Below are 27556 nucleotides of genomic sequence, written 5' to 3' on the forward strand. Positions count from 1 at the left end.
GGGGGTTGCCTGGCACCAGGTTTCTCTCTAACCCCAAAATGGTCCCCTCTATTAAGATATTGCTGTCATTACTCTCACTCCATCCTGGCCCCCCCTTTTGACCAACCCATTCCCACATGTTCCCATCCCCTTGTCCCCTCTGTCCCACCTGCATCCCCAGTTTACCCAGGAGATCTCATCTAATTCCCCTTCCCAAGGCAATCTATGCATCCCTCTTAGGATCCTCCTTGTTACCTAGCTTGTCTGGGGCTGTGGACTGTAGTCTGGTTATCCTTTGCGTTACATCTAATATCCACTTTTGAGTGAATACATGCTATGTTTGTCTTTCTGGATCTGGGTCACCTCACTCAGGATGACTTTTTCTAGTTCCATTTATTTGCCTGCAAATTTCATGATGTCATTGTTTACTTTTTTTTAACCACTGAGTAATACTCCATTGTGTAAATGTACCACATTTTCTTTAACCATTCTTTGGTTGAGGGACATCTAAGTTGTTTCCAAGTTCTTTGGCCAGTCTTCTTCAGGGAATATTTTTTTGCTTTTAAAATTGTCTTATGTACATTGGACATCTTCAGATATATGCATCCATTTTACTTTAAATACTTCCTTAGGGCATATTTTCAGGAGTCAGATTAGTCACAGCAGGGAATGAATCAGACTGGATTGAGGACAAAGGCCAAGTCGACAGGTTATATCAAGTCAGTGACCAAAGAACAATAAAATTGACAAGCTGCCTGGGACACAAGTGGTATGTGGAATGCCAGGCACTATGGTGATATATTATTTGTGATTTATTAAAGCTTGTCTGAGGATTCAAAAATCAGGGACTCAACACCCTTCACAATAGTTACAAATAATAAAAAATATCTTGGTGTAACTCTAATCAAGAAAGTGAAAGACCTATATGACAAGAACTTTAAGTCTTGGAAGAACGAAATTGGAGATTATCAGAACATTGAAAGATCTCCCATGCTCTTGACTTGGTAGGGTTAACATAGTAAAAATGGCAATTTTACCAAAAGCAATCTTCATATTCAATGCAATTTTTACAGACTTTGAAAGAACAATACCAACCTTCATATGGAAAAACAAAAAACCCAGGATAGCTAAAACAATCCTGTACAATAAAATAACTTCCAGAGGTATCTCAAGCCCTGATTTCTCTAGTACAGAGTTACAGTAATAAAAAACTGTGTGATATTGATATAAAAACAGACAGGTGGATGAATAAAATCGAATTGAAGGCCCAGACATAAATCCACACACCTATGAACCCCTGATTTTCAACAAAGAAGCCAACTTTATACAATGGCAAAAAGAAAACATCTTCAACAAATGGTGCTGGCTTAACTGGATGTCAGCATTAGAAGATTATCTATCACCCTGCACAAAACTCAAGTCCAAGTGGATGAAAAAGACTTCAACATAAACCCAGATATACTGAACATGATAGAAGAGGAAGTAACAAATAGCATTGAACTCATTGGCACAGGAGACAACTTCCTGAACAGGCCTTCAAAAGTTCAGGCATTAAGATCAATGCTTCATAAATGCAACCTCATGAAACTGAAAAGTTTCTGTAAGGCAAAGAACCCATCAATCGGACAAAACAACAGCCCACAGAATGGGAAAAGATTTTCATCAACTTCACATCTGATAGAGGGATAATTTCCAAAATATATAAAGAACTCAAAAAACTAGACATCAGCAAACCAAATAATCCAAGTAAAAAATTCTAAACAGAATTCTCAATAGAGAGGAATCTCAAAAGTCCAAGAAACACTTAAAGAAATGTTCAACAGTCTTAGCCATCAGGGAAATGCAAATCGAAATGACCTGAGAGTCCATTTTACACCTGTCAGGATGCCAAGATCAAAACCACAAGTGACAGCTCATGCTGGAGAGGATGTGAAGAAAGGGGGACACTCCTTCACTGCTGGTGGGAGTGCCAACTTGTACTTTGGAAATCAATATGATGGTTCCTCAGAAAACTGGGAAACAATGTATCATAAGGCCCAGCTATACCACTTTTCCGAATTTACCCAAAGGACTCTACCATACCACAAGGACACCTGCTTAAACTGTGTTCACAACAACTTTATTATTTGTAATAGCTAGAACGTGGAAGCAACCTAGATAAAAATGTGGTACATTTGTACAATGGAATATTACTCAACTGTTAAAAACAATGACATCAGGAAATTTGAAGGAGAACGGATGGAACTAGAAAAAAAATCATCCTGAGTGAGGCAGCCCAGACACAGAAAGACAAACATGGTATGTACTCACTTATAAGAGGATATCGGGCGTTGGTGGAGCACACCTTTAATCCCAACACTTGGGAGGCAGAGGCAGGCGGATCTCTGTGAGTTCGAGGCCAGCCTGGTCTACAGAGTGCATTCCAGGACAGCCTCCAAAGCCACAGAGAAACCCTGTCTCGAATAAGAGAAAAAAAAAGAATATTAGCTGTAAAATAAAGGGTAACTATGCTAAATCTCAGACCTAGAGAAATTAGATAATAGGGAGGCCTCAAGGGGGGACACCCAGATCTCCCTGGGAAGGAGAAATAGAAGAGATTTCATGAGTGGGAAGGCGGGGATGGGAACATGGGAGGTCAGGTTGTGGGGAGAGGTGGAGAGTACGGAAAGAGGTTACTGGAAAGGGGCAGCATTTCAGGGTCAAGTAGAAATCGGGTATAATCTCCCAGGAATCTACAAAGATAACTCCAGCTAAGACTCTTCACAGTATAAGATATGTAGCCTGAACTAGCCATCTCCTGTGACCAGGCAAGACTTCCAGTGGAGGGAGTAGGAAACCAACTCAGCCACATGACCTTTTACCTATGATCTGTCCTGCCTATGGGATGTGTTGGAGTAAGTGTGGCTTAGAGATTGAGTGGCCAATCAATGACTGATCTAGCCTTAAATTCATGCCAGGAGAGTGAGTCTGATACTGCCTGGAGCACCAGGCCCCCCAGGCTGAGACCTAGGATAGAACCAAGGATCCAGAGACCTAGGATAGAACCAAACACAAATGGAGGAGGAAATGTCAATGTAATGAAACTAATGATATTCTGCTATAGACTGATGCCTAGTTCAGTTGTCATCAGAGAACCTTCACCCAGCTGGTGGGAACAGATGCAGGGACGCACAGCCACACATTAGGTGGAGCTCAGGGAATCCTACTGAAGAGAGGAGAAAAGAGTGTAGGAGCCAGAGGGTCAAGAAAACCACAAGAAAAAACACAGAATCAACTAACCTGGACTCATAGGAGCTCACAGAGACTGAACTGACAACCAGGGAGCATGCATGGGACTGACCTAAGCACTCTGCATATGTGTTACAGCTGTGCAGCCTGGTCTTCAAGTGGGACTCCTAACAGTGGGAGCAGAGGCTGCCTTTGATTCTTTTAATAGCTTTTGAGATCCTACTTCTCATACTGGGTCACCTTGCCCAACCTTAATACATGGGGAGGTGCTTAGTCTTATGGCAACTTGATATGCCATGCTTTGTTGATATCCATGGGAGACCTGCCCTTTCCTGTACAGCAGTGGAGGAGGAGTAGATTGGGGGGTGGAAATGAAGATGGGAGGGACTGGGGAAGAAGAGGGAGGGAGAACATCCAGGATGTAAAACAAACAAATAAAATAAATAACAAAGATAAAAAGTAACTAGCAGGCCAGGCGTTGGTGGTGCACGCCTTTAATCCCAGCACTCGGGAGGCAGAGGCAGGTGGATCTCTGTGAGTTCGAGGCCAGCCTGGACTACCAAGCGAGTTCCAGGACATCCTCTAAAGCCACAGAGAAACCCTGTCTCGAAAAACCAAAAAAAAAAAAAAATTAGCAGAGAAGGAAAAGGTTGTTTGCATACTAGCATTTCTTTATGAAAATGAATATTTAAGTTTTTTCAGTTAATTTATTAGAATAACAATTTAATGAAAATCTGTTTAAATGAAGAGAACAGAATAGAATTAAGCAATTTAGTAGCCCTTGTCATGTGGGCTGGTAGAAGGGGACTGTCAGCAGTTAAGTTCTCTACTATCTCTGGTGTATCAAGCTCCAAGGATGACCCTGAGAGGCTGTAATGGGTCAAACAAATGCCAGCCAAGACCCAGAATGAGGTAGCCACAACAGTTAAACACAGCCTTTAGCACAGACACTTGCTGGTTTACATAGCAGGCACACCATTCTTTATCAGGGAGAGTAAATGATACTGGATTTACTCAACTGGGACAACTGAAGTGGAATAAATCCTAACCCTAATTTAGGATTTCTCAAACTCTTGATATACTGTCAAAGACTTGTTTCCATGTTCTTATGTGGAAGAGCAACTTAGACTCCTTCTTCTGTGCTACAGAATGTGAGCTTAGTGTTTGATCTCTGATCTGAAGTCCTGCGGCACTCTCTTACCTAAGAATGAAATTTAATTCCAAGCACTTTACACTCAGTGTAGTGGTTCTCAACCTATGGGTAGTGACCCCATGGGGGTTGCATATCAGATACTTACATTACAATTTGTAATAGTAGCAAAATTATAATTATGAAGTAGCAATGGGATACTTTTATGTCTGGAGGGTCACCACAACATGAGGAGCTGTATTAAAGGGTCACAGCATAGTAAGGCTGAGAACCACCTATCTAGTGTAATGTATGTAGTAAAAGCTGTCCTATGCCAAATGGTGTTTTCATTGTTGTTATTCTCCAGATGTCTGTATGGGAGGCATTGGCAGGGAGCACATGAGTACTTAAAAGATACTTGATAAAAATTAGATGTATTGCCGGGCATTGGTGGCGTACACCTTTAATCCCAGCACTTGGGAGGCAGAGACGGGTGGATCTCTGTGAGTTTAAGGCTAGCCTGGTCTACAAAGCGAGTTCCAGGACAGCTTCCAAGACAATACAGAGAAACCCTGTCTCGAAAAACCAAAAAAAAAAAATTAGATGTATTGTCAGTGTCAGACACTCAGCCCACAACCATGGAATATGAAGAAAGTAACCAGTGTGGTGAAACACACCTGTATCCCAGTAAGTGGAGTCAGCCAGGAGCACTGAGCTCCAGATTAGCTAGGGATGTGTAATGGAGTTGTTGAACACAGCAAAATCTCCACAGGCTGTAACTTTGAGGTCAGTTTGATGGTCCAGAATGTGGCCTGTCTGGTAGTGTATTCTAATGTTCTTTTGCTTGTTGTTTTTTGAGATAGGGTCTCATTATGTAGCTCTGCTTGGCCTAGACCTCACTATGTAGACGAAGTTGGTCTTGAACTCAGAGATCCATCTGTCTCTTCCTCCCAAGTACTGGGATTAAAGGCTTGAGCCACTGTGCCAGGTTTGGAGGCAGAAACAGGTGAATCAGGTGACATAGTGTGTTCAAAGCCAGCCAGGGCTGCACACAGAGACCTTGTCTTGAAAACAAAATTAAGAAGACAAAAAAAGTGCTTCATAGTAATCATTTGTTTTGGATACATATGGAAATGAATTATTGATAATAAAAATATTCATCTTTTTAATAATATTAATCTATTATTTGTGTGTGTGTAGAAGACAATGTGCAGTTTTGTTCATTTCTTTTTAATAATATTAATTTAGTGTGTGTGTGTGTGTGTGTGTGTGTGTGTGTGTGTGTGTGTGTGTAGACAGAGGACAATTTGTCATTTTGTTACTCAGGAATGATGCTTGTGACATGATTGCTCATTGATCTGGAGCCCTTTCAGTTTGGCTAGGCCATCTGTTTGTCTCAGCCGCTCAGAGCTGAGATTACAGGTGCACACCACCAGACCTGTTTTTTTTTCCTTGGGTTGGGGGGGTGGTCAAACTCAACCCCTCTGCTTGTAAGACCATCTCCCAGCCCTTGGTTTGCCTCACTCACATTTTTATTGGGAATTTGTGGTTTGCCTTTCTGGAAAGCACCAAGTTCATACCATTCTTGAATGCTTCTGCCGGGTCTCTCAGTTGTACACAGAGCCTTCCCCTTTCTGAGACGGAGCATTAACCCACCTCCTCTTGCTTAGAAGAGAGCTTTGCTTTACAAGTTTGGGAGGCTGTGATACTGGGTTAGGAAGAATGAGCCAGGCATTGCACACCGGGCTGTCGTTAACTTGCCTGTGTTCTGGAATCCCCTCTTCCTCATTCTTTCTCATATTCCCAATCCCCTTCCTTAGTTTTCACTGTGAACAGGGCCCCGTATACCCCACGTTTCAGATCAGTGTTAGAAAGCCTGTCCTGAGGAGGGGCTGCCCACTCTGCAGGCCTCTCAGAGACTCAGGATAGAATTCAGGCAGTCTGTTAGCAATGATGAAAACATTCAACAAAAAGCATGGCTCTAGTTAGCATTCTGGGACTTGCCATTGACAGACATTCAGACATTTTTTCTGTAATGTTCCTGTGATATCATTCCACATATCACTGCTCTAAAATGATGCAGCGAGCAGACTTTTGACTGTTTTGATATTTAATGTAACAGATCACAAAAGTTGGTTTACTATACAACAGGGGACATGTTCTCAATATAACTACATAACTACATTGATACATTCTGGCTGAGATAAATCTGGGGGAAATGAAACAAGTGGAGGAGGGATTTCGAGTGAGCACCTAGGCTTTATTCTATACATTTAAGGGCATTGTTTTTTCTGACCAGGGTCTGTGGGCTGCACTAAGTGAAGCAAGCTTCCGGGTGTCCAGTGAGATTGTGGGCCCCGAAGCCTGTTTAGGCAAGGGTTAGTGCTACCTTTCCTTTGTCTCTGCATGCTGTAAAGTCTCATCTTCCTTGGAGTGTCTTATACCAATGTGTTGACGATGAAAATTCCTACTCTAAGTATTTTTCCTCCAATGAACCTGGAGTGGAAAAGACTCAACTTAATCTTCCACCACCCAAAACACGGCTTTCCACCCAAAGTTAGACAGAAAAACATACAAATATTAAGAGGATAGTAATTTTTCCTTTTGTGTTATTTGAAAATCTGTTACAATAGATTTTAACATTAAAAAGTCTTCCGATTTAAAATACTGAGGAGAGGTTGGAGTATAGCTTGAGGGGGAGCATGTGCTTAGCTGCTCCCCTAAGGGAAGCCAACACAGACAGGACAATATTCTGATGGTAGATGATAACTTTAGGTACCCTTTAGAGTAGTTTGACATAAGATAATATTTGGGAAGATGAATGAAATATAAACAAATATTCTTTATGTTATTTTCCCACTTTTTATGCCAGAAATTATTTCAAAGTGAAATATTTAAAAGAAGAATTAAAATACCATCATCATCTACTCAGCTGGGCATGGTGGCATGTGGCTGTAAACCCAACACTCAGTAGGTGAAATGGGAGGCCAGGAGTCTGAGGCCAGGTGAGGTCACAGCAAGACTGGCGTATCTCTACAACCAAACAAAACACAAAGTAAAACAAAACTGCTGTAGTCAAAACATCTTGCTCTACAGGCTCAATGAAAGGATACAGCAGTGTTGTACACGTAAAAAACAATAGAATTTTTAAAAAGAGAAAGACTGAGCATTCTAGAACAGCCTAACTAAAAGCAGGCAAGGCAAACAAACTGAGTCAAACCAAACTAAAGTTGTATAGTCATTTATCACATAAAATACAGTAGTGATTTAAAACTATACATTTTGATATAGTAAGATTTATGCAGATTATCAAGTAATTTGGGAATTTAAAGTGAGTTGGATTTTATGCATTAAGTAAAAACTTCCTCCAAACCATTACCACCACCACACCACCAAAACCTTTTTGGACAGTACAAAACAAGAAATGAGGCTCATTATTACAAGATTCACAACATCCTAACTACTGCAATAGAAAAAGTGTAGAAACTAATGGGTATGTGAATAGACAAATGGATGTGGATGCTAAAATCTAGTTAGACAATTAACATGGAACAACTGAGAGCCATTACCACCATTTAAAACATTCTACACACACACAGACACACACACACACACACACACACACACACACACACACACACACTTGCACTTAACAGACTACAAGTTAACCAAGAGTAGTTCCTTTAATATAAAATGATGTAGCAGCCCCAGGTGTAATTCCAGCACTCAGGATGGTTGGCAGTAAATATCTATATCAGTGGCTCTTTACTGGCTCCGTGTTTTTGTTTTTAATTCATTTTACATATTTAGCTACTTATTAAGATTTTATTGGAACAAGTATTACACAATAGGACACTTCTAAATGTCTGTCAAGCACTAATGGTGAATAAAAGTCTGTAAATTAGTTTTTCCTCCATGTGGTCTGGTGGTTGGTTTCTTGTTCTACACATATTTGGGCACACATGTTCAGGAAGAAAAATAAGAACATATACTGTAAAGGGTCACACATGCATGAGAAGGTGTGCTAAAAAACTAAAAATGACTAATTTTGGCAACCTACTTTTACTCATGGCACCATGCGTAGTGCTAGGGTTCCTGTGTGGAATTATTGGTGAAGGCATTATTCAAAAGTGCTGTATAAAAAGAGAATATTGATGGATTTAGATGTTTCAAATTAAATTAAAAATAATCTGTCTTCAATGAGCAGCACAACTGCTTGTAATCCAGGATGACTGAGCATAGTTGCAACGCTTCATGAGTATCAGCACGCTCAACAGTGCTGCTTTGCTATGGAAAAGTCCATCACATTTCTGTTGTCTTTGTTCTGAGGATGCAATCCAGGGCTGTAAGGAATTTAAGCACACTGTTACTGAGCTTGCTTTGCTCAGCCAAGCAATGATGTTTCTGGCCTTCCAGTGCTCACCGGAAATCCCTCTACTTGTTTCATTTCCTCCAGATATATCCCTGCCAGAATGAAAACCTTCCAGTGGTTACAGAGATGCACTGACTCTCACCTACTAAATAAATGTGAACATTGTATTACTATACCTTATAAAGATTCTTTCAACCATTTTTATTCTGAATGTTTTGCATGCATGTGCACATGTATGTGCATCATGTGTGTGCCCACGGAGGACAGAAGAGGGCCTTGAAACTCTTGGAACTAGAGTTACAGACAGTTGAGTCGCCACATGAGTCTTCTGCAAGAGCAAGTCCTTCTCTCAAGCCCTGAACACACTTTTCAGATGAATAATTAAGCAGACATATTTTTCCTCCTTTGGATGCAATTTTAATTGAAGAGTATAATTTTTTTTTCCGAGACAGGGTTTCTCTGCGACTTTGGAGGCTGTCCTGGAACTAACTCTTGTAGACCAGGCTGGTCTCGAACTCACAGAGATCCACCTGCCTCTGCCTCCCAAGTGCTGGGATTAAAGGCGTGTGCCACTATCGCCCAGCGAGGAGTATACTCCTTTAAAATTATTATTAACAACAAAGATATGGCTTTCATTGTGACATTTTTATTATTATTATCTACAACATAGATATATTTGTTACTCATTCCTCCACCTCCCTTGGTTCCTCCTCACTACAAATAGTCCTCCTTTCTGCTTTCATGACAGGTATTATTGCCCTTGCTGTTCTCTTTTTATAACTCTGCCTACCTTCATTTTCTAACACACACACACACACACACACACACACACACACACACACACACACATCTAGCACAGGGTTTCTGGACAGGTATTATTGCCCTTGCTGTTCTCTTTTTATAACTCTGCCTACCTTCATTTTCTAACACACACACACACACACACACACACACACACACACACACACACACACACCCATCTAGCACAGGGTTTCTGGACAGGTATTATTGCCCTTGCTGTTCTCTTTTTATAACTCTGCCTACCTTCATTTTCTAACACACACACACACACACACACACACACACACACACACACACACACACACACACACACAACCCCATCTAGCACAGGGTTTCTGTGTAGCCCTGGCTACTGTGTAGACCAGGCTGGCTTTAAACTCAGAGATCATTTGCCTCTACATGCCAGGTGTGTTGGGATTAAAGGCATGCGACACCACATTAGGCCATTTTATGTTTGTAGTTCTAGAAAATATTTAAAGAAAATTTATGTGTGTCTGTGTGTGCTTGAGGAGCCTAGAAGAGTGTCAGATCTTTGGGAGCTGGAGTTGTGAACCACCTAATGTGCTGGAAACTGAACTTGGGTCCTCTGCCAGATTAGTCACTGCTTTCTTAACTATAAGCCATCTCTCCAGTCTTACTTGGTAGTTTTGAATTCTTGACTATGTCAGACAGGTTCTTTCTGATCATATGGTTTACGACTCTTCATTCTTTCACAGATCCCGGACACTTTCCTCCTTATCATTTTTCATTCTGTGCCTTAGGCTTAGTGTGTGTTTGTGTTGCTGTTACGTATGCAGGAGCACCCAAGTGTGCAGAGGTGCACATGAGAGCCCAGGAGGGCATCAGGTGTCCCCTTTATTACCTTGAGATAGGCGCTCTCACTGACTCTGAGCTCCAGCCTAGCTGTGAGCTCCTAGGATCCACTTTTCTCTGCCTCTCCCCACAAAGGTAACTAGCATTACAGGCAACTGAGGCTGACTGTGCTAAGGGTCTGAGCTCAGGTTCTCATGCATACAAAGGAGCCATCTCTCCAGCTCCTGACTTGCTTTCACCCAGCTCCTTCTACCTATAGTGTGGATATTTTGATCATATCCTACAGCTTTTCTAAGTTATAGCTCAGTTCACATCTGTTAGAAAGCAGTATTTCCTTGAACTTTACCTCCATTTGCTAATTTTTTAAAACAGCTGTCTTGTAGTAAACAGTCTTGAATCAAGCAAAAAAAAAAAAAAAATTCAGGCATTTCCATGGATGTGTAACTACTAGTTTCATTAGGATGGATTTCTGCATCTAATAATTTTTTTGTTAAGATACATTTTTTATTACCATAAAGTGCTATATCCAGCAGGGGACATCACAAAAATTTGAATCTGCATAATCCCATATATTGTATTAATCATTCTGTACTTTATACATAACAGACAAGCTGTGGGTCATAGAGTTTTCTCTAATGGAAGGTTACAAAGACACCTTAACAAAACCTAAGGCAAAACATTTGTTTTCACAACATTAATAGCATTGAAAGATGAGTGAATTTGTCTCTGGTAGAAACTGAGCGACCAAATTAATCACTGGCTGAAATTATTCATATAATCATAGGAAAACCTCAACATAACTACTTTGAAACTGCTATGGAAGGCAAGAAAGGTACAGACATGAGCAATGTCCTGTAGTCACTGCCTTACATCTGTTGGGAGACATAAACCTAGAAACAATACAATAGAGCCCTTCAAGGTACATTGAAATGAGGAAGCAATGATTACTGTCAAGTAGATGATTCTCCATGGATTATACTGTAAACAGGGAATAGGTAATCACAGATGAAAAATGCGCCTCATGAAGACAAGGCATTCCACCACCACTGCCTCTCTATCTATCTTATAATAGCAATTTGAGAAACTCTTTCCTGGCAATGGACATATAATGGAAGCCTAGAGGGTAAGTTATAAAATTTGAAGGTTCCAAAATTATAACTGCTTCTGATAATTTTTAATCTCCTTGAGCCTGTTTATGCTCCCTACTGTACTTACCAGACAGAGATTCTAACTGCCAACATTTTGTTCCAAATAAACTAAATTTCCTTGTCAAATGTCTCCCACAGAGTTTACTTCATTCACGTAGCTGTTTTATTTTTCCCTTTCATCTTGTTGACTTCCTCATCTGATACTGGCTTTTGTCTCCAGGCACTGGGCACATTTCCTTAATCATCTTGCTTGTGGTATCTTTGGGTCACAGGCAATTTTTGTTAGTAAACTTTTGAGATCTTTAACTGGTATTTTCTCTACAGAGTCTTTTGAGTTCTGTAGCTGAGGAGTCAGTCTTTTGCTGGAATGGTGATTTATGCCTTGCCTTTCCATGTTTTCTTGTTTTTTTAAATCCCATTTTTAGTGCGTACATTAGTGTATGTCATGGTGAGCATTTGGTCAGAGAACAACTTTGTAGAGTGGTTATCTTCCTTCCACTGTGGGTTCCAGGGATTGAACTCAGGTTGTCAGGCTTGTGTGTTGTCATAGTTAGCTTTATTTTTCAACTGAACATACCTTTGAAGAGGGACATTCAACCGAGGAGTTGCATCAGCTTGGCTGGGGAGGCTACTGAGTAGTGCTATGCTTAGGCAGGCAGACCTGGGCTGTAAGAAAGGCAGCTGCATGGAAACCACATTTTGCCATGGCCTCTGCTTCAGTACACGCCTTGACTCCCCTCAGTGATAGATTGTGACCCGGGAGCTATAAGATGAAATATACCCTTCCTCCCCAAGCTGATTTTGGTTAGTGCTTTATAGAGACAAGAACACCAGAGGTGCTTTTATGTGCTAAGCCGCTTCATTGCCCCTACTGTGTTTTTGACTTGTGATTTATGCATCTACTAGTTTGGATATAATTTCTGGTTTTAACTGAGACTCTTTCAAGTGACACCTTGTTCTTGAGGGCTTAATCTCCAAGAACTAGTGTAATGGTAACAATATTAAACCACACAAGATACAGAAATACACTAAAAAACAAGTCAAATCAACTAGCACATAACCAATGACCAAAAAGGTACTAATGTACAGTGTACTATGAAGTTAAAGAACATTAAGAAAAATTAATCTGGTTAAAAATGAAAATAGTAACTGCATGAGATTAAAGGGATAGGGCCAGAGAAAAATAAGAGAAACAGGATAAAGAAACAACTTAAATAAGGGATGGAGAAGAAAGCTACTGAGGAGACAAAGCAAAACTGTTAGGAAAAAACTAAAATATTTCTTAATAATATGAAAATTCATAAATGTGGAAAACAAACACCAAAGCATAAAGTTTTTTTTTGAAAATAAAGATGGTAAAAACAAAAGATTAGCCAGCACTGAAAAATATGTATAAACAAAACTAGATAAATGGCATGGAGAATAAAAAATAAAAAAGGAAGTCAATAGTTTTTTTTTTATTTTTGGTTTTTCGAGACAGGGTTTCTCTGTAGCTTTGGAGGCTGTCCTGGAACTCACTTTGTAGACCAGGCTGGCCTCGAACTCACAGAGATCCGCCTGCCTCTGCCTCCCGAGTGCTGGGATTAAAGGCGTGCGCCACCAACGCCCGGCGGAAGTCAATAGTTTTAAGATACATTAACAAAAAACATGGCACTGGAGAGATGGCTCAGTGGCCATTACCAGTGACTACTCTTGTAGAGGATGTGGTTTGAATCCTTAGCCACCCACATGTGGCCCACAACTGTTCCTAACTTGTTCTAGGGGATCGGATGCCCTCTTTTAACCTCGGCAAGCACCAGGTACTCACCAGAGCACATACATACACATAAGCAGAACACTTATCCACATAAAAGTAAAACAAACAAACAAATAAAGTAAAAACACTTATGAAAGTATAATAGAAAGAAAACCCAAAACAAACAACTAGGGACATAGAAGGGGAAATATTCAGTGTTGGAATACCTCGTTTCCTGGGTCTATGAATTTCAGGATTTGTAGCAAAGCTAAGCTTATTTCTGTCCAGCAGCTGATGACTGCTGGCAGACTTCAGTTCTGTACCTTCTTTACATACTGGGGCCTCTGCTGGCCACACTGGACTCTGCAGTCTGGTCTGGACAGGCTTTCTCCTACCTTTCCCAGACTCTCCAGTTCAGAGCCCCTAGGAGTGGACAATGCTATGGCTGGGAGTTGGTTCTCATATACACTGGGAGATCCGTACAGGCAGAACTGTCTGCACTTTCAAAATCTACTAAGTGTTTATCCCCTTTTCTTCTTGCTATTTCCTCATCTGATACTGGCTTTTGTCTCCAGGCACTGGATGCATTTCCTTAATCATCTTGCTTGTGACTCTTTGGGTCACGGATGCGGTGCTGATGTAAGTCTTCTACCTAGGCTTTGCCGTTTAGACTCAACAGCACCAGATCTCACGGCAGGCAGCTGGCTCTAGAGGCTGGTCCACTGCATTCTTCAAGCTCAGTGTCTTAGTTAGGGTGACTATTACTGTGATGAAACACCACGGCCACAAGCAAGTAGGGGAGAAAAAGGTTTATTTGGCTTACACTTTAGTACTGCTGTTCACCACTGAAGGAAGTCAGGACAGGAACTCAAGCATGGCAGGAACCTGGACACAGGAACTGATGTAGAGGCCATGGAGGCATGCTGTTTACTAGAGCTGGCTTTGTTATGGAATCCAGGACCACCGGGCCAGGGATGGCCCCAAACACAATGGGCTGGGTCCTCCCACATCAATCACTAATTACCATATTGGCCAGTCTACATCCAGATCTTAACGAGACAGTTCAGGCTCCCTTCTCTCCAGTGACTGGTGCCAGCACCCCCGGGGTTACTCAACTATAATCACTACTGTTTGATGAGGTCTGCTTCCAGGCACTGGTGGGGCTACCTTTCTTTTAGATGTCGGGATTCTTGCTTTACACATCTCTTTGAGGGTTGGTTGAGCTTGGATTCTGATATGCTAACTGGATTGTTTCATGTATTCAGGCCCCAGTTAGCTGTTTTACACAATAGATTTCCTCTCAAGATAGCATCCAAGTACAGCTCTCTGTCCTAGGAAAGTCTTTTTATTTTTCTTTCTTTTGGCGACTTAAGTGAAATTATTTAATGTGTGTATATGTGCCCACAGAGACTAAAGGCATCAAATCTCCTGGAGGTAAAGTTACATATAGGTGGTTGGGCATTGGAAAGTGAACTTAGGTCTCTGCAAAAATAGTACTCACCTTTTTTTTTTTTTTTTTTTTGAGACAGGGTTTCTCTGTGGCTTTGGAGGCTATCCTGGAACTAGCTCTTGTAGACCAGGCTGGCCTTGAACTCACAGAGATCCACCTGCCTCGTGAGTGCTGGGATTAAAGGCGTGTGCCACCACCGCCCAGCTAAGAATAGTACTCACTCTTAACTACTGAGGCATCTTACTAGTCAATTAGGAAACTCCTCCTAATGCTAAAATATTCTGCAGCTGTGGGCTTTCTTCATTTCGGTTCATTGTTCTCATGTTTTCCCACAATTTCCAGCTGCCTCACACTCCAGCTCTGCATCTCTGAGAGCTTCCCCCATTTCTGTCTTGGAATACAGTCTGTTTTCCTTAACCTGGCATTTCTGCTTCACTGGGTCTCATGGAGGCACACTGGAGACTGCAATCTTAACTGGAAGCCCTAATAAAATTTCAAGAGTATAACTCTGTATTAAATTACTTCATTCTGATTTTGCAATGACTAAGTAAGAAGATGTGGGTGGAGTTAGGAGCCACCCATTTAGGGGCTCACAGTCACTTGTAACTCATATTCCAGGAGATCTGACACCTTCTTCTGGCTCCGGAGGACATCTGTACAAGTGGCATACACTCAGAAAGTCACAAATTGAGTTCATGTGCACATGCACACACAAAAGCCTTTAAAAAGCAGAGATAAGAAAGCACAATTTGAGATAAATAAGCCTAAAAGCAAGTTCAACTTTATTGAAGCAATTTGGCTATACTTATCAAGACTGAACTGTACACAAAACCTGTGGTCTAACTGCTAGAAACTTACCAACTAAAATACTTGTTCGAATATTGTAAGGAAAAACAGTACACAATAGTTGGTAATAGTAAAACCATGAAAACTGCTTGAGTGCCTCTTGGTAGGGAACTAGTTTATATACACAGATGATGGAATACAAGACAGCCATTTAAAACACGAGGTAGATTGACATGTATGGACTGAATGGAATGGCCTTTAAGATAAACTGATAAGCCAGGTAGAAGCAGCAGGGTTAGGACCTCAAGTTCATCCTCAGCTACACAAAAAGTCTGAAGCTGAGGCTGGTCTAGGTCACACAAGATATCTGTAAAAACAAACCACACTAAAACAGAAAAGTAAAAACATTTATTGATTAAATAAAAGCATCTTGTGCTGGAGAGATGCCTCAGCAGCGAAGACCATAAGATCAAGTACATTTTCTAGCATCCATATTGGACAGCTCAAAACTACCTGTAACTCCAGCTCTGAGGGATCCAACACCCTTCCAGGACTCTGTGGGAACCTCACACACGGGGATGGGGCTGTGGGCAGGCGTACACTCACACACTCTCTAAAAAGGTATCTATTTAATAAAATATACAGTAAGTATCCAAAAAGGGAAGGCACTGAAGGAACAGTGTATCAAAAGGAAAAGTTTCAATCTCTTCTTCAGAAGAATTAACATGGGGACCAGTGGGATGGTTCAGCAGATAAAGGCTCTTGCCATAAATTTAGCCTGACGACCTGAACTTGATTCCCAGGAACCCACACAGTAGAAGTAGAGAACACATCTCTGCAAGTTGTTCTCTAAAGTCTGTGTACACACATGAAATAAAAATGTAACAAAAAAATAAAATACAAAACAGTTAACTGTGATTATCTTTAGACAGTTGAATTAAAAAAAATAGGTAAGAGAGAGGGAGAGTTTTACTTTTTGTTACAGCATTAAATTGGTAACATTATTTTCACTAGGGGTTAAGTATGTAGGTAGGATTATTGTTTTTCTTTGCATTAAAAAGCAGTAATTATTTATATATACACACATAAACAAGTTAAATCAAAATACAGTTAAAGGATACAAACATACACATATATACACAGATGCACTTAATTTAAGCACAGCATCATGCCTAGACTATTTTTTTGAAGCAAGGTCTCATGTAACTCAGGATGACTTTGAATCTCTGAAGTACTAGGATTATAACAGGCACCTGCCACCACCTGGGCCTGATGCTTACTGTTTTAAAGTACAGGACACAGCTCAGTTAACATTACCTAAAGATCTCAAACCACTTCATTAGCATTCATTAAAACTCACAAAGGTTTCCATATCACACGTGTACACAATGTCAAAGAGCGTAGACGACCTTCCCAAGAGTCTCTCGTTCAAATGCCACTCTCACTCTGCATGATCTTGCTGTCCTCACACTTCAGCTTCAGAGGCTGGTCTTCTGATCAGATCACCAAAATATGCAGTGATTGTTTTTAATTTGTTATTAAGAAAGTTCTGTTCTATTTCCACTTGCCCTCCGGGACCAGCCAAGGATGCTACCTGCCAGGAAGAACACAGAAGTCATGCATACTTTCAGGATTTTTTTTTCTCCTTGAGGCATGGTATCATTAAGTAGCTCTGGCTAGCCTACTTACTCTGTAGACCAGGCTATCCTCAAACTCAGATATCCTGCCTCTGTCTCCTGAGTTTGAAGATGTTCACTGCCATGCTCAGTACAAACATGATTTTCAAAAGTTTTATTCCCCTAACTTAAACTATCAGTAAGAGAAAGACTGTCTTTTATGTAAAGGAGCATCTCATTCTCCACTGCCTGCCAGGTATGTATTAACGTAATCCCTGGAATAGAAACATTTGCTTCAGACTGCCTTGACATGAGTCAGATCACTATGCTATGCTGTTCTAGAGATGCCATCTCTCCAGTGCCATAATCTAAGGATTCTGAGGAAGAGAAAGTAGACAAAGTCATATCAGTTTTAGCACAGACATCTAGTAACCCACTTTCCTAAGAAACTCAGCTTTATTATTATTTTTTTCTTTGTATGTGGAGGCCAGAGGTCAACTTGTACACTTCACCACGTGGGTCCCAGGGATTGAACTTAGGTCATCAGGCTTGGTGGCAGTCCCTTTACATGCTGAGCATTATCACCTACTCCTAGGATACCCACCCCCCTTTCGCTCATGCTACTCTCTCAGTTGTACAACAATGTTTACTAGGTTTTGAGTCTGCATTTTTCTAATTACCTCTTTCCTGGATCTCTATCTCAGATCACCTTCTCTACTTATTGTTCTTGTGTTATTTTAAATATCTCTGTGTGAAGTCTACTAGAACATAGCTACTGACTCAAGGAGATAAAAGCATCCCCCTCTTCCAGAGTTAATATTAAGGATGTCAATCAAACAACTGGACAATAGGAATAATTAGCTGCTAAGGAGCCGTTTGTTCTACAACACTTGCACTGGTCTTTGTAACATTTCAAACCAGCAAATTAAGAACTCTTAAGTTCTTTGTTTTTTTAAATCCCGGCTGTCCTGAAAGTCCCTCTGCAGACCAGGCTGGCCTCAAACTCAGAGATCCACCTGCTTCAACCTCCTGAGTGCTGGGATTAACCCTCTGATACAAATAAGGTTTCCATCTAGCACCCCCTCTCCCCTGCCCCTTTAAGAGATTTATTAACTAATAAATTTCTACCTTCTAACATATAATCTTAATCATCAATCAGATTATCAAATTGGTAAAATCAAGGAAATGGGGAATGAAGTGGACAGGCCCAGTCAGTCAGTCAGTCCAGGAGGCATGTGGTAGACAAAGGGAAGCCCCAAGTTGTCATGCCTGGAACAGAACTAGACTCTTCATGTTAAGAGAGTCCACGCACAAGGATTTCACATCCAAGTGGTACCTGAAACTGCTGTATGCAGCTACCATTAGATGACTAACTGTGGTGTCTCTGAACCAAACCCATGTCTCTGGGTTTCAGAAGCAAATTCAGAGAGATACAGATCTCCTAAGAGCCTTTCACAAAAAGATGCTTTTAATGAACCAGTTCTGGTTTACAGTGAGAGTTTGGATAGCAAGGGATATATGTTCTAGAACAACTCCAACAGAAAAGGAGAAGGAGAGGTCAAGGAAATGGGAAACCCAGAAAAATATTTCACTGGCTACAAAAATCAATGGGCATCATCCCCTACATGGAACAGTTTCTAAGATAGGTTCCGTGTGTTGACTCTACACTTGGCTTAGCAGAGTGAGTAGAATGTAGCATAACCGCTCTGAAACTAAATGTCAGTTTCAAACAAACTCATAATCAACTCCTTATACTCTTTCAGCCTTGCACTACGATTTCCTTTCATTTTAAAACCTCACACAGCGATGAGGCTGGAGAGATGGCTCAGTGGTTAAGAGCACTGACTGCTCTTCCAAAGGACTGAGTTCAATTCCCAGTACCTACATGGTGGCTCACAACCATCTGCAATTTTACTCCTAGAGACCTGAGTCTCTCTTCTGTGGGCACTGCATGAACTTGGTGCGCAGACATTACCATACACGTAAAAATAAATAAGTATTAAAAACCTCACACATGGATACAGTTTCCATTAAAAAAAAAAAAAAAAAAAGCTGATTTCCCAGGGCAGCTTATTTCATACCAAGCAGTTTCCTTTATCATTTTCCAGTGTCAGTACTCCCTCTAGAGGCAGAAATCATGAACTACCAACTCTATCCCTGCTTGTGGATGGTGTCTACATGGGCATTTACATACACGTGAGAGTGAGTACTGTGGAAATGTGGAGGCTAGAGGTAATGTTATGCGTCTTCCTTTCCTCGGTGGCTCTTCACCTATTTTTCTTTACCAAATGAGCCCTAGTTCCTACAAGTCTAATTCTGATAGGTTTTGAGGATAAAAGCAAAAGTAAAAAACAAGCTAATTTTTCTTTGTGCTAAAAACAAATTTAATCACCGAAACTTTCATAATAAAAAGTGACTTTACAGCTGGGTGTGGTGGCACACATCTTTAAAGGACCTCTGAGTTCAAGGCCAGACTGGCCCACAGAGCGAGTTCCAGGATAGCTAGGGCTGTGACAAAGATAAATTCTGTCAAGCCGGATGGGTGGTGGCACATGCCTTTAATACCAGTACTCTGAAAGCAGAGACAGGTGGATCTCTGTGAGTTAAAGGCCAACCTGATCTACAGAGTGAGTTCCAGGACATCCTCCAAAGCAATACAGAGAAACCCTGTCTTGAAAAACAAAAACAAAACAAACAAACAAAAAGATAAATTCTGTCTTGAAAACAGAGGAAAAAAAGAGGCTTTTCTATTGTTACTGAAATACCTAAATGAGTTTGTCTACATGTACTAAGGACCATGACTTAGAATATGAAGATCATGTAGCCCTGTGGGACATAGTTTTGGGAGCATCATGGCAGTCTAAGTCTAGAAAGAGGTTGTGTGAGTAACAGATAATTGGCTCAACATGAAGGCTGACCTAAGAAACTCACAACCCTAATGATATGAGTGACATTGTATCTTGGGAGGTTTAATGTATGGTCAAGTAGATCATAAATTAATTATAAAAGGCAAGGCAGAATTTCCCTTCTAACTCAGTGCAAGTACTCAACTTTTTTTTTTTTTTTTTTTTTTTTTGGTTTTTCGAGGCAGGGTTTCTCTGTGGCTTTGGAGGCTGTCCTGGAACTAGCTATTGTAGACCAGGCTGGTCTCGAACTCACAGAGATCTGCCTGCCTCTGCCTCCCGAGTGCTGGGATTAAAGGCGTGAGCCACCAACGCCCGGCTCAACTTTTTATAACCCAGAGAATCTCAACCGTGGAACACATTTTAATCACTTGGGGAGCTAAAAACAATTTATGCTTGGGCCTCATTCTAGAAAACAAAGCAGAGAATTTTTCTTAGTGGGTCAGGGCTATCAGTGGTTGGAGAAATTTATTCAGTCCAAACTCAAGACTCTTAGGTAAGACACAGAAACCCATGCATGAGTTGAAGGGCCAGACTGAGGGGGTCTAGATAGAAAATGTAAAGTCTAAAACACTGAAACTACACCAAAGGTCAACACAAGTATGCTCTGACAAAAGGCAAGAGCTATACAGCTCTGTGAGTTCAAGGCCAGTCTGGTCTACAGAGCTGAGGCTACTATAAGAAACCCTGTCTTGAAAAAACAAACAAAACCCCCCAAAACAAAAAAAAAACCCCAAACAAACAAATGAGATGCCTTGGCTCAAGTGCTGGCATTCTGAGTCACTGCACCTTGTAAGACCTTATCTTTTTAGCGGGGAACAGTAAAGTAGGCCTTGGAGAGTTGTCATACAGCATCTGCCACCCTATCAGTCCCCTTCATAAACCCCAGGGAACACCATCTGCATCTCCTGGTCCCTCAGGAGCCGTGGCAGTGGAGGACAAGCCAGTGGCTGCTAACAAGCACATTCTCTGCTAAGGAAATGACCCCCTGTCCTTTCCTGCCCATCCTAACAGGTAACAGTGGCACACAGAATTTCCTTAGCAATGGCTTACCTGGTCAACATCAGCATTTCTTGGAAGAAAATAAACAATATTATTAGTGATTTTCTTGGAAAGTCTGAAAACTTCAAAGGTGAAGAGAAGAACAGTTAAGGGAAAAAACAGTTTCTGGGCAGAAAGATGTTCATTATTGATCACAAATCAAGTACATTTTGATAATTAACAAGAAGGCACAGATTTCAATCCAGAGAATTAGATACAAGATTCTGGAATCCAGCAACAATGGCACAGGTAGGTTAGAAGATTTGGCTGCTATAGTATAAGGCAGTTAGGTTAGAAGATTTGGCTGCTATAGCGTAAGGCAGTGTGAATTGAAGATCACCATCCACAGGCCTGAGGTTTTGAGGAAACTTTCAATTTGTGCTAACTCCAAACAGTAGATAAATCTCTTTATTCTCAAGGCAGGTTCAGTAGAGGCACACCCAGACCTTGGGCAGTTCAGTAGTGCAGCTTCTGTATCATAAATCATAAATCAGCTACACGTGAACCTGTTTTCACAAAACCCTAGCAAACACCACTGTTGTGTCCATTCTTCAGGAGCTAGGGCTCGGCTCTTGCTTTACATTGGCAAAATTAAACAGAAACAGAGGGGTCTATATCTGTAGATCAACCAATACATAGTCTTCAGATTGTCTATTTTTAAAGTATTAGTTATACTGTATGTATACCAGAGGACAGCTCCCTTCTTTCACCTCTACATGGGTTCTGGGACTCCAACTCAGGTTGCCAGGTTTGTGTAGCAAGTAAGTGCCTTTACCAGCTGAGTCATCTATAGTTAATGTTTTTCCTCTACACCAAACATACACACACACACACACACACACACACACACACACACACACACACACACACACACATTTTCTCGTCTCTCAAAGCATGTATATAGACTATTAGGACTTTCAAAGGATATCCATCAGGAAACATCATTGTCCTAATGTCGAAGGTCTCTGCAGTAGCATAATCTGGTCCACCCCAAGGTGGGCTTAGGAACACAACATCAGCCTTTAAACAGGGAGCCAAGAGTAGGAAATCTCCACAGATAAACTCTATCTTATCTGCTATCCCATAAACTTCAGCATTATTACGAGCAAGATCAATCTTAACAGGGTCGATATCAATGGCAATCACTAAAAATTGAAAAAGAAAAAAAGTCAGTTAAAAATAACTCAAAACAAGACTTAAAAGACATTAACAATACAGAAATAAAAATTTTAGTTCAAATAAATTTAAATTAGAAAGGCTCAACTAGAGCTGTAGCAAGAAACCATGATCTACACACAGGTTTCCATGTTTTCTTGCCTAGCCATCATCCAAAGCAACTGCCACAAAACATAGATGGCTTTGGGCGGTCAGGGCTATGTACAATGCGTACAAATGCTGTTACCTGCATGTAAAGCCCAATGCTAGCTTTCAGAAAAGACCAATTTCCTCAAGATGAGTCAACATTTCTAATCCCACAGAGCCTAGGTCATCACAGCACTAGGAAGGCCCAGTATTGACTACTTGCTTCCTTTTTTCTCGGGGTCTGATGGCTTGTAAGAGTGAGTGATAAAATGACACCAAGAGGTTATAGAGCAGTGGTTCTAACTTTCCCAATATTGAGACCCTTTAATACAGTCTCATGTTATGCTGACCTTAGTCATAAATTTATCTCAGCTACTTGATAACTATAATTTTGCTACTGCTATAAATTGTAATATAAATATCTGATATGCAGGATAACTGATATGATACCCTATGAAAGAGTCATTCAACCCTCAAAGGGGTCCTGATCCACAGCTTGAGAACCGCTGCTATAGGTAGGTTGACAATGAGAACATGGCACCAGCCTTCCTATAGGATCCACACTGTACATCTTTCTTTATCAAATGTGTGTTAAGCTATATAACTTGGTAATAAACCCCAATTAAGAAACCAATCTATAATATGCATGTTTTTCATGATATTTAAGGAAAATTTCCAGACTTGCTTTATCATTGTGTAGATACTTTAACCAATGTCTTATGAAAAAAATGTTAAAAAGGAATGAGTTGATAACTTCGGAGAAAAAATACTTTACATGCAACGTGTGTGTGTGGCTTATCTAAAAATATCTGAGAATTTTGAAATATTGAATTAGTGGAAGACAAAATACAAAATAATTATTATCTGGTAAACGTGAAAACTGCTTTTATTCAAGTTACTGGGAGACCATATGGGGTCAGCTAATGTCACAAGCGCCTATAGCACTAGAATCAAGGACACAGCTCAGTCTAGTCTTAAAACCAATGGGCAAACTTACCATGTCTCTGTTTCCTGATTCATATTTTGCTTTCCTAATTAACATTAAAAAGTTCATATAAACTAGTGAGATTCTGCTGAAGTCCATTAAAATGAAAGCCACAACTTCTGGTGGGTATGATATGAAGATACTGTGGGAGAAGTATCTTTAGAGTATGGTTTGGCTGTCTTTTGTCTCCAAAGCGCTGGGATAACATAGGAGCCACAAACCAGTGTACTGTAGATAATACATCTTTAGTCCCAGGCATGTAAAAAAAAAAGGGGGTGGGGTGGGGCATGGTCTCTCTGTAGTTCATTAAGTCTCAAACTTGCAACCCACCTTTCTGTCCCCCAAGTGCTCGTATGCATGACTATATTCCATGAGAACAGCCTATTAATTTTTAAAAGTGTTTATTTAGTTATCTATTTGTATGTGTGGTGGCAAAAGCCCTTCCCCACCAAGCTACTCCACTGCCAAATAGTCCGTTTGTTAAGGTTTTGTTCCCCAAGAAAAAGTGCACCAGACACCAGACAGTAATTAAAGAACCACGAGGATGACATACTATTCAAAGAATGTAGCTTTGGGATTTTACAGTTGAAAAGTATCATAGGACTATGTGAACTATTGAGGTCCTTCAAAGTCGAATGATGTCAAAAGGCACAAAGCCACCGAGTCACAGACAATGGTTGGTCCCCCATCCACTGTTCTTTGATTGTAAAGAATCCTATGTGGCTTTGTTTTTATAGACTGCTAGAATCTTGGCTCCAAAGATTAGTATGTGTCTGTATAATCCTGTGCAATTTTTTTTTTTTTTTTTTTGGTTTTTACGAGACAGGGTTTCTCTGTATTGTTTTGGAGGCTATTGGTCCAGCCCGGCCTCGAACTCACAGAGATCCGCCTGCCTCTGCCTTCCGCCACCACCGCCCGGCCTGTGCAATTATTTTTTTATGTCTCAATTTATCTGTGAGATGAAGACAGTAAGACATAATTTATGACTGTTGACTATGAACATATTAAGTGCTTACTAAATATATTATGTAAGATTAACAATAAACACAACAAGCTATTGCTTTCAATATTTGGTATGAAATTATGAATTATATGTTAAATCTCATCAAAGAAATGAACAAGAGTAGGTAGAAATATTTACTGTATAAATTGGCACTAACACAGTTCTTTGTACCTCTTTTCCCTGTTAAGGCAAACTGAATGGTGTTTCCTCCAACTCCACAGAAAGCGTCCACTACGATGTCGCATTTGAAGGACTGACTGACACGGCCAGCAATATGCTCAGCAATCTTTTCAGGAGTAACTGAAAACCAGCCCTCTGTAAAGGAAGAGAATTTTTATAAAATGTTAGTTCCAAGAATCCAAGCATGAAAAAGGCGACATTGCTCAGGTTAAAAAGAAATGTGGATATGGAGTGATTGCTTAGTGGTTAGGGGCTTGGTTACAAGCCTGTACTGCTCTTGTTAGGGACTTGTTGGTCTCATGTCCACAGTGGTCACATCACAGCCACCTCTAACCTCAGCTCTAAGGATCTGAGCCCTCTTATCTCTCCACACAGGAGTGCCCCACACATATACTCATAAAAAAGCTTACTTTCTCTTTGCAAAAAATGCAGATTATCTAGCTTTAGAGAAAGGGTCAACAAAATTGCTAAATTCCCGACTCACTGGCAAGATATCCACATTTCTCGAGTACAACTTTTCTGTCTGAGGCACTGCCTACTGCTTATCAGCTATGGGAACCAGCATGTTCTAATTGGTTTCTCAATTATTTTATTTATAGTGGAGAGGTAAAGACAGATTTCTACAGATACCTGGAGAACATTTACATGTTTTTTTAAAAAAAACTTATTATTTCATAGATGCTTTGCCTCCATGTATGTCTGTGCATGACAACTTTACATGTTTTTAAGTGTCAGAAAAAGCAAAGAAATGACTAGGAGGATGTTTTAGTATAGCAGGAAATAGCAGAACCCTTGCCACACTTAGAAACGAAGCCACACTTACCTGGAGGAAAGAAAATACTTGCCTTCCTTTCTACCCAAGAGACTGCTTTTCTCAGAAAGAGATTTAAAGTTCTCCTGCTCCCACCATCACAAACTTTAGATGGTTCTTCATTACTATGGAGAGTTCTAAACTCCTCTCAACATTTTATTTATCCTTTTTCCAGCCTTTTTTCTTCTAATAAAATTCCCATATATTTCTGTACAACACTATTTTACAAATTATATGGGGGCATAGAATCACCTATACTCCACAATAGACCCGTAGATTCTGAGAGTTAACAAAGTGATATTTAGTCTCAATATGAAAATGAGTATCAGTCTGCAAGACTAATTTAAGTTTGTTAAAATCAGAGAATGGCAATTCAATGAAGAATTCATGTTTTCAGTGCTAACTAATTAAATTATAACTTTCTGCATTTGGTATATCTTCATCAGGTGATCTTTTTAATAACCTATATACTTTTGCTACTTTGTATAAGATACTACAAATATGGATTAAACCTGAAGTTAAAACACAGATAGTCATATATATGTCATGCTGGAGGAGTGCCTCAGTGGTAGAGCGCACCTGCCTGGCTCAGGTGGGGCCCTGGCATGAGAGCCTGAGGAACCACTACAGATTAAATTTATGATCTTTGCTTTATCTTCTTGTGGTACTGGGGACTGATCCCAGGGCCTTATTATTACAGAAAAGTACCCTTTTTCTTAGAAAAGACACACTAAATAAATAACAGAGAGTGGTGTGATATACGCCACCTGGATCAGAAAGAAAACACACATACTGAATAAAAATTATAAATGTTGAAACAGCTGAATCCAGCTAAAAAGGATATGAAAATTGTTTTACAACTTCTCTAAATTTTAAGTGGCTTCTAAATAAAGCTAAACAACACACATATATTTTATTTACCTTTGTCTAACTTGATCCCATCATCAAAACGAGAGAAGAGCCTGTACCTCTGGGCCCAGTATTTTGCCAGCTCTGGAACAGAGGCTATTTCAGGTGGCAGACCATTTATTTTTTTGTTCTTGCCTTTTTTCTTCTTTTTCTTCTTCTTCATTTCAACTAAAATAAGATACAGAAATACAGATCTGACCATGAAAAGTGAAGGGAACAAAGGATTCACAAGAAACAGCCACATCAAATTGTCAGTTTTGGACTGTACCAGACATATATGGAGTGACGCCCAGAGAAGCATGAGGGGAAGACAGAACACCAGCACTTCAGGTCATAGCTGGTTGAATGCAAAGATTTTTAATAACTTTCTACTTACAGCGTTGATGGGAGATGAATGCTAAACATCGCAAATCCCCCCCAAACCAGAACCCTGAAACACAATGTGGTCTCCACCATGTCACATACAGGATACTCAACCCACATACAAAAGCACTAATATGTCTAAAAATTATCAATAGCCACAACACTGCTTTAGCTGATAAATTACACAAAATGTAGACAAATTTCTTTACTTCTTTTGTCCCTGTTGTGCTATGGAATTGAACTCAGAAACTTGGGTAGACAAACATTGTCTGAGCTACATCCCTAATCTTTTTTTTTTTTTTTTAAATTTTACTTTGAGGCTAGGTCTGTGGAATTTTAACCCAGGCCAGTGTTGAGCTTTAGACTCCTGAGAAGCCGAGGTTGTTAAGTGTGTGTCCTTTCCTCTTTAAGACAAAACCTTTCCATTAAGTTCTAGTCCTGGCCATATGAATTCTAGAGAACAGAGGTGCCTCAGGAGCATGGTCAGGTTTCAGGTGATAATTATTAGAAAGACAGTTACTAGTTGACTATTAGGTTTCAGTGCCCAGAAGATTAGAAGCAGCAAAGCAGCAGTGTCTGAAGATGGAAAGTGTGCCACAGAATAAAAGCAGGGTTACAGCGGACAAAGAATGAAGCCCCATTATAGTCAATGTCTTTAAGGATCTGGCCATGAGATCACCCCAAATAGTCAAAGTGTTAGGGGACATTACTGCTTTCCACCCACCTCAGCAGGCTACTTGAGAGACTAAGAACACGGCCTGTACGAGTAGCACACGAATGTCAGCTGTTATAATACTGGTAAGAAAAAACCATAACATGTCTGAAGTCTACAGTTTAAAAAGGTAGGAGACACGTGACAGGAGATTTAGGGGACATATGCACCCACACAAAGGAAAGGAATCAACTAAGCGTGCTGGCTAGTTTTATGCCAACTTGACCCAAGCTGTAGTCATCTCAGAGGGGACATCAACTCAGAAACTGCTTACGTAAGATGGGGCTCTA

At 40.4% G+C, this 27556-nt stretch overlaps 1 protein-coding gene across 2 annotated transcripts in view; it reads right to left on the bottom strand.

Annotated features, from left to right (window-relative positions):
• Positions 1-15414: 15414 nt before the first annotated feature.
• Tgs1 (trimethylguanosine synthase 1) overlaps positions 15415-27556 on the bottom strand; it is a 34892-nt gene continuing 22750 nt past the window's right edge. For both annotated transcript variants that reach the window (XM_013125122.3, XM_021222918.2), the window contains exons 9-13: positions 26204-26359; positions 24463-24606; positions 21930-22146; positions 21014-21092; positions 15415-17035 (exon numbers count right to left, since the gene is read on the bottom strand). In XM_013125122.3, coding sequence (XP_012980576.1) covers positions 16907-17035; positions 21014-21092; positions 21930-22146; positions 24463-24606; positions 26204-26359 — 725 coding nt within the window. In that variant the 3' untranslated portion in view covers positions 15415-16906. The remainder of the gene's footprint in view (positions 17036-21013; positions 21093-21929; positions 22147-24462; positions 24607-26203; positions 26360-27556) is intronic.

The sequence above is a fragment of the Mesocricetus auratus genome, unplaced genomic scaffold, assembly GCF_017639785.1.
Source record: "Mesocricetus auratus isolate SY011 unplaced genomic scaffold, BCM_Maur_2.0 Super-Scaffold_6730, whole genome shotgun sequence".
NCBI lineage: Eukaryota > Metazoa > Chordata > Mammalia > Rodentia > Cricetidae > Mesocricetus > Mesocricetus auratus.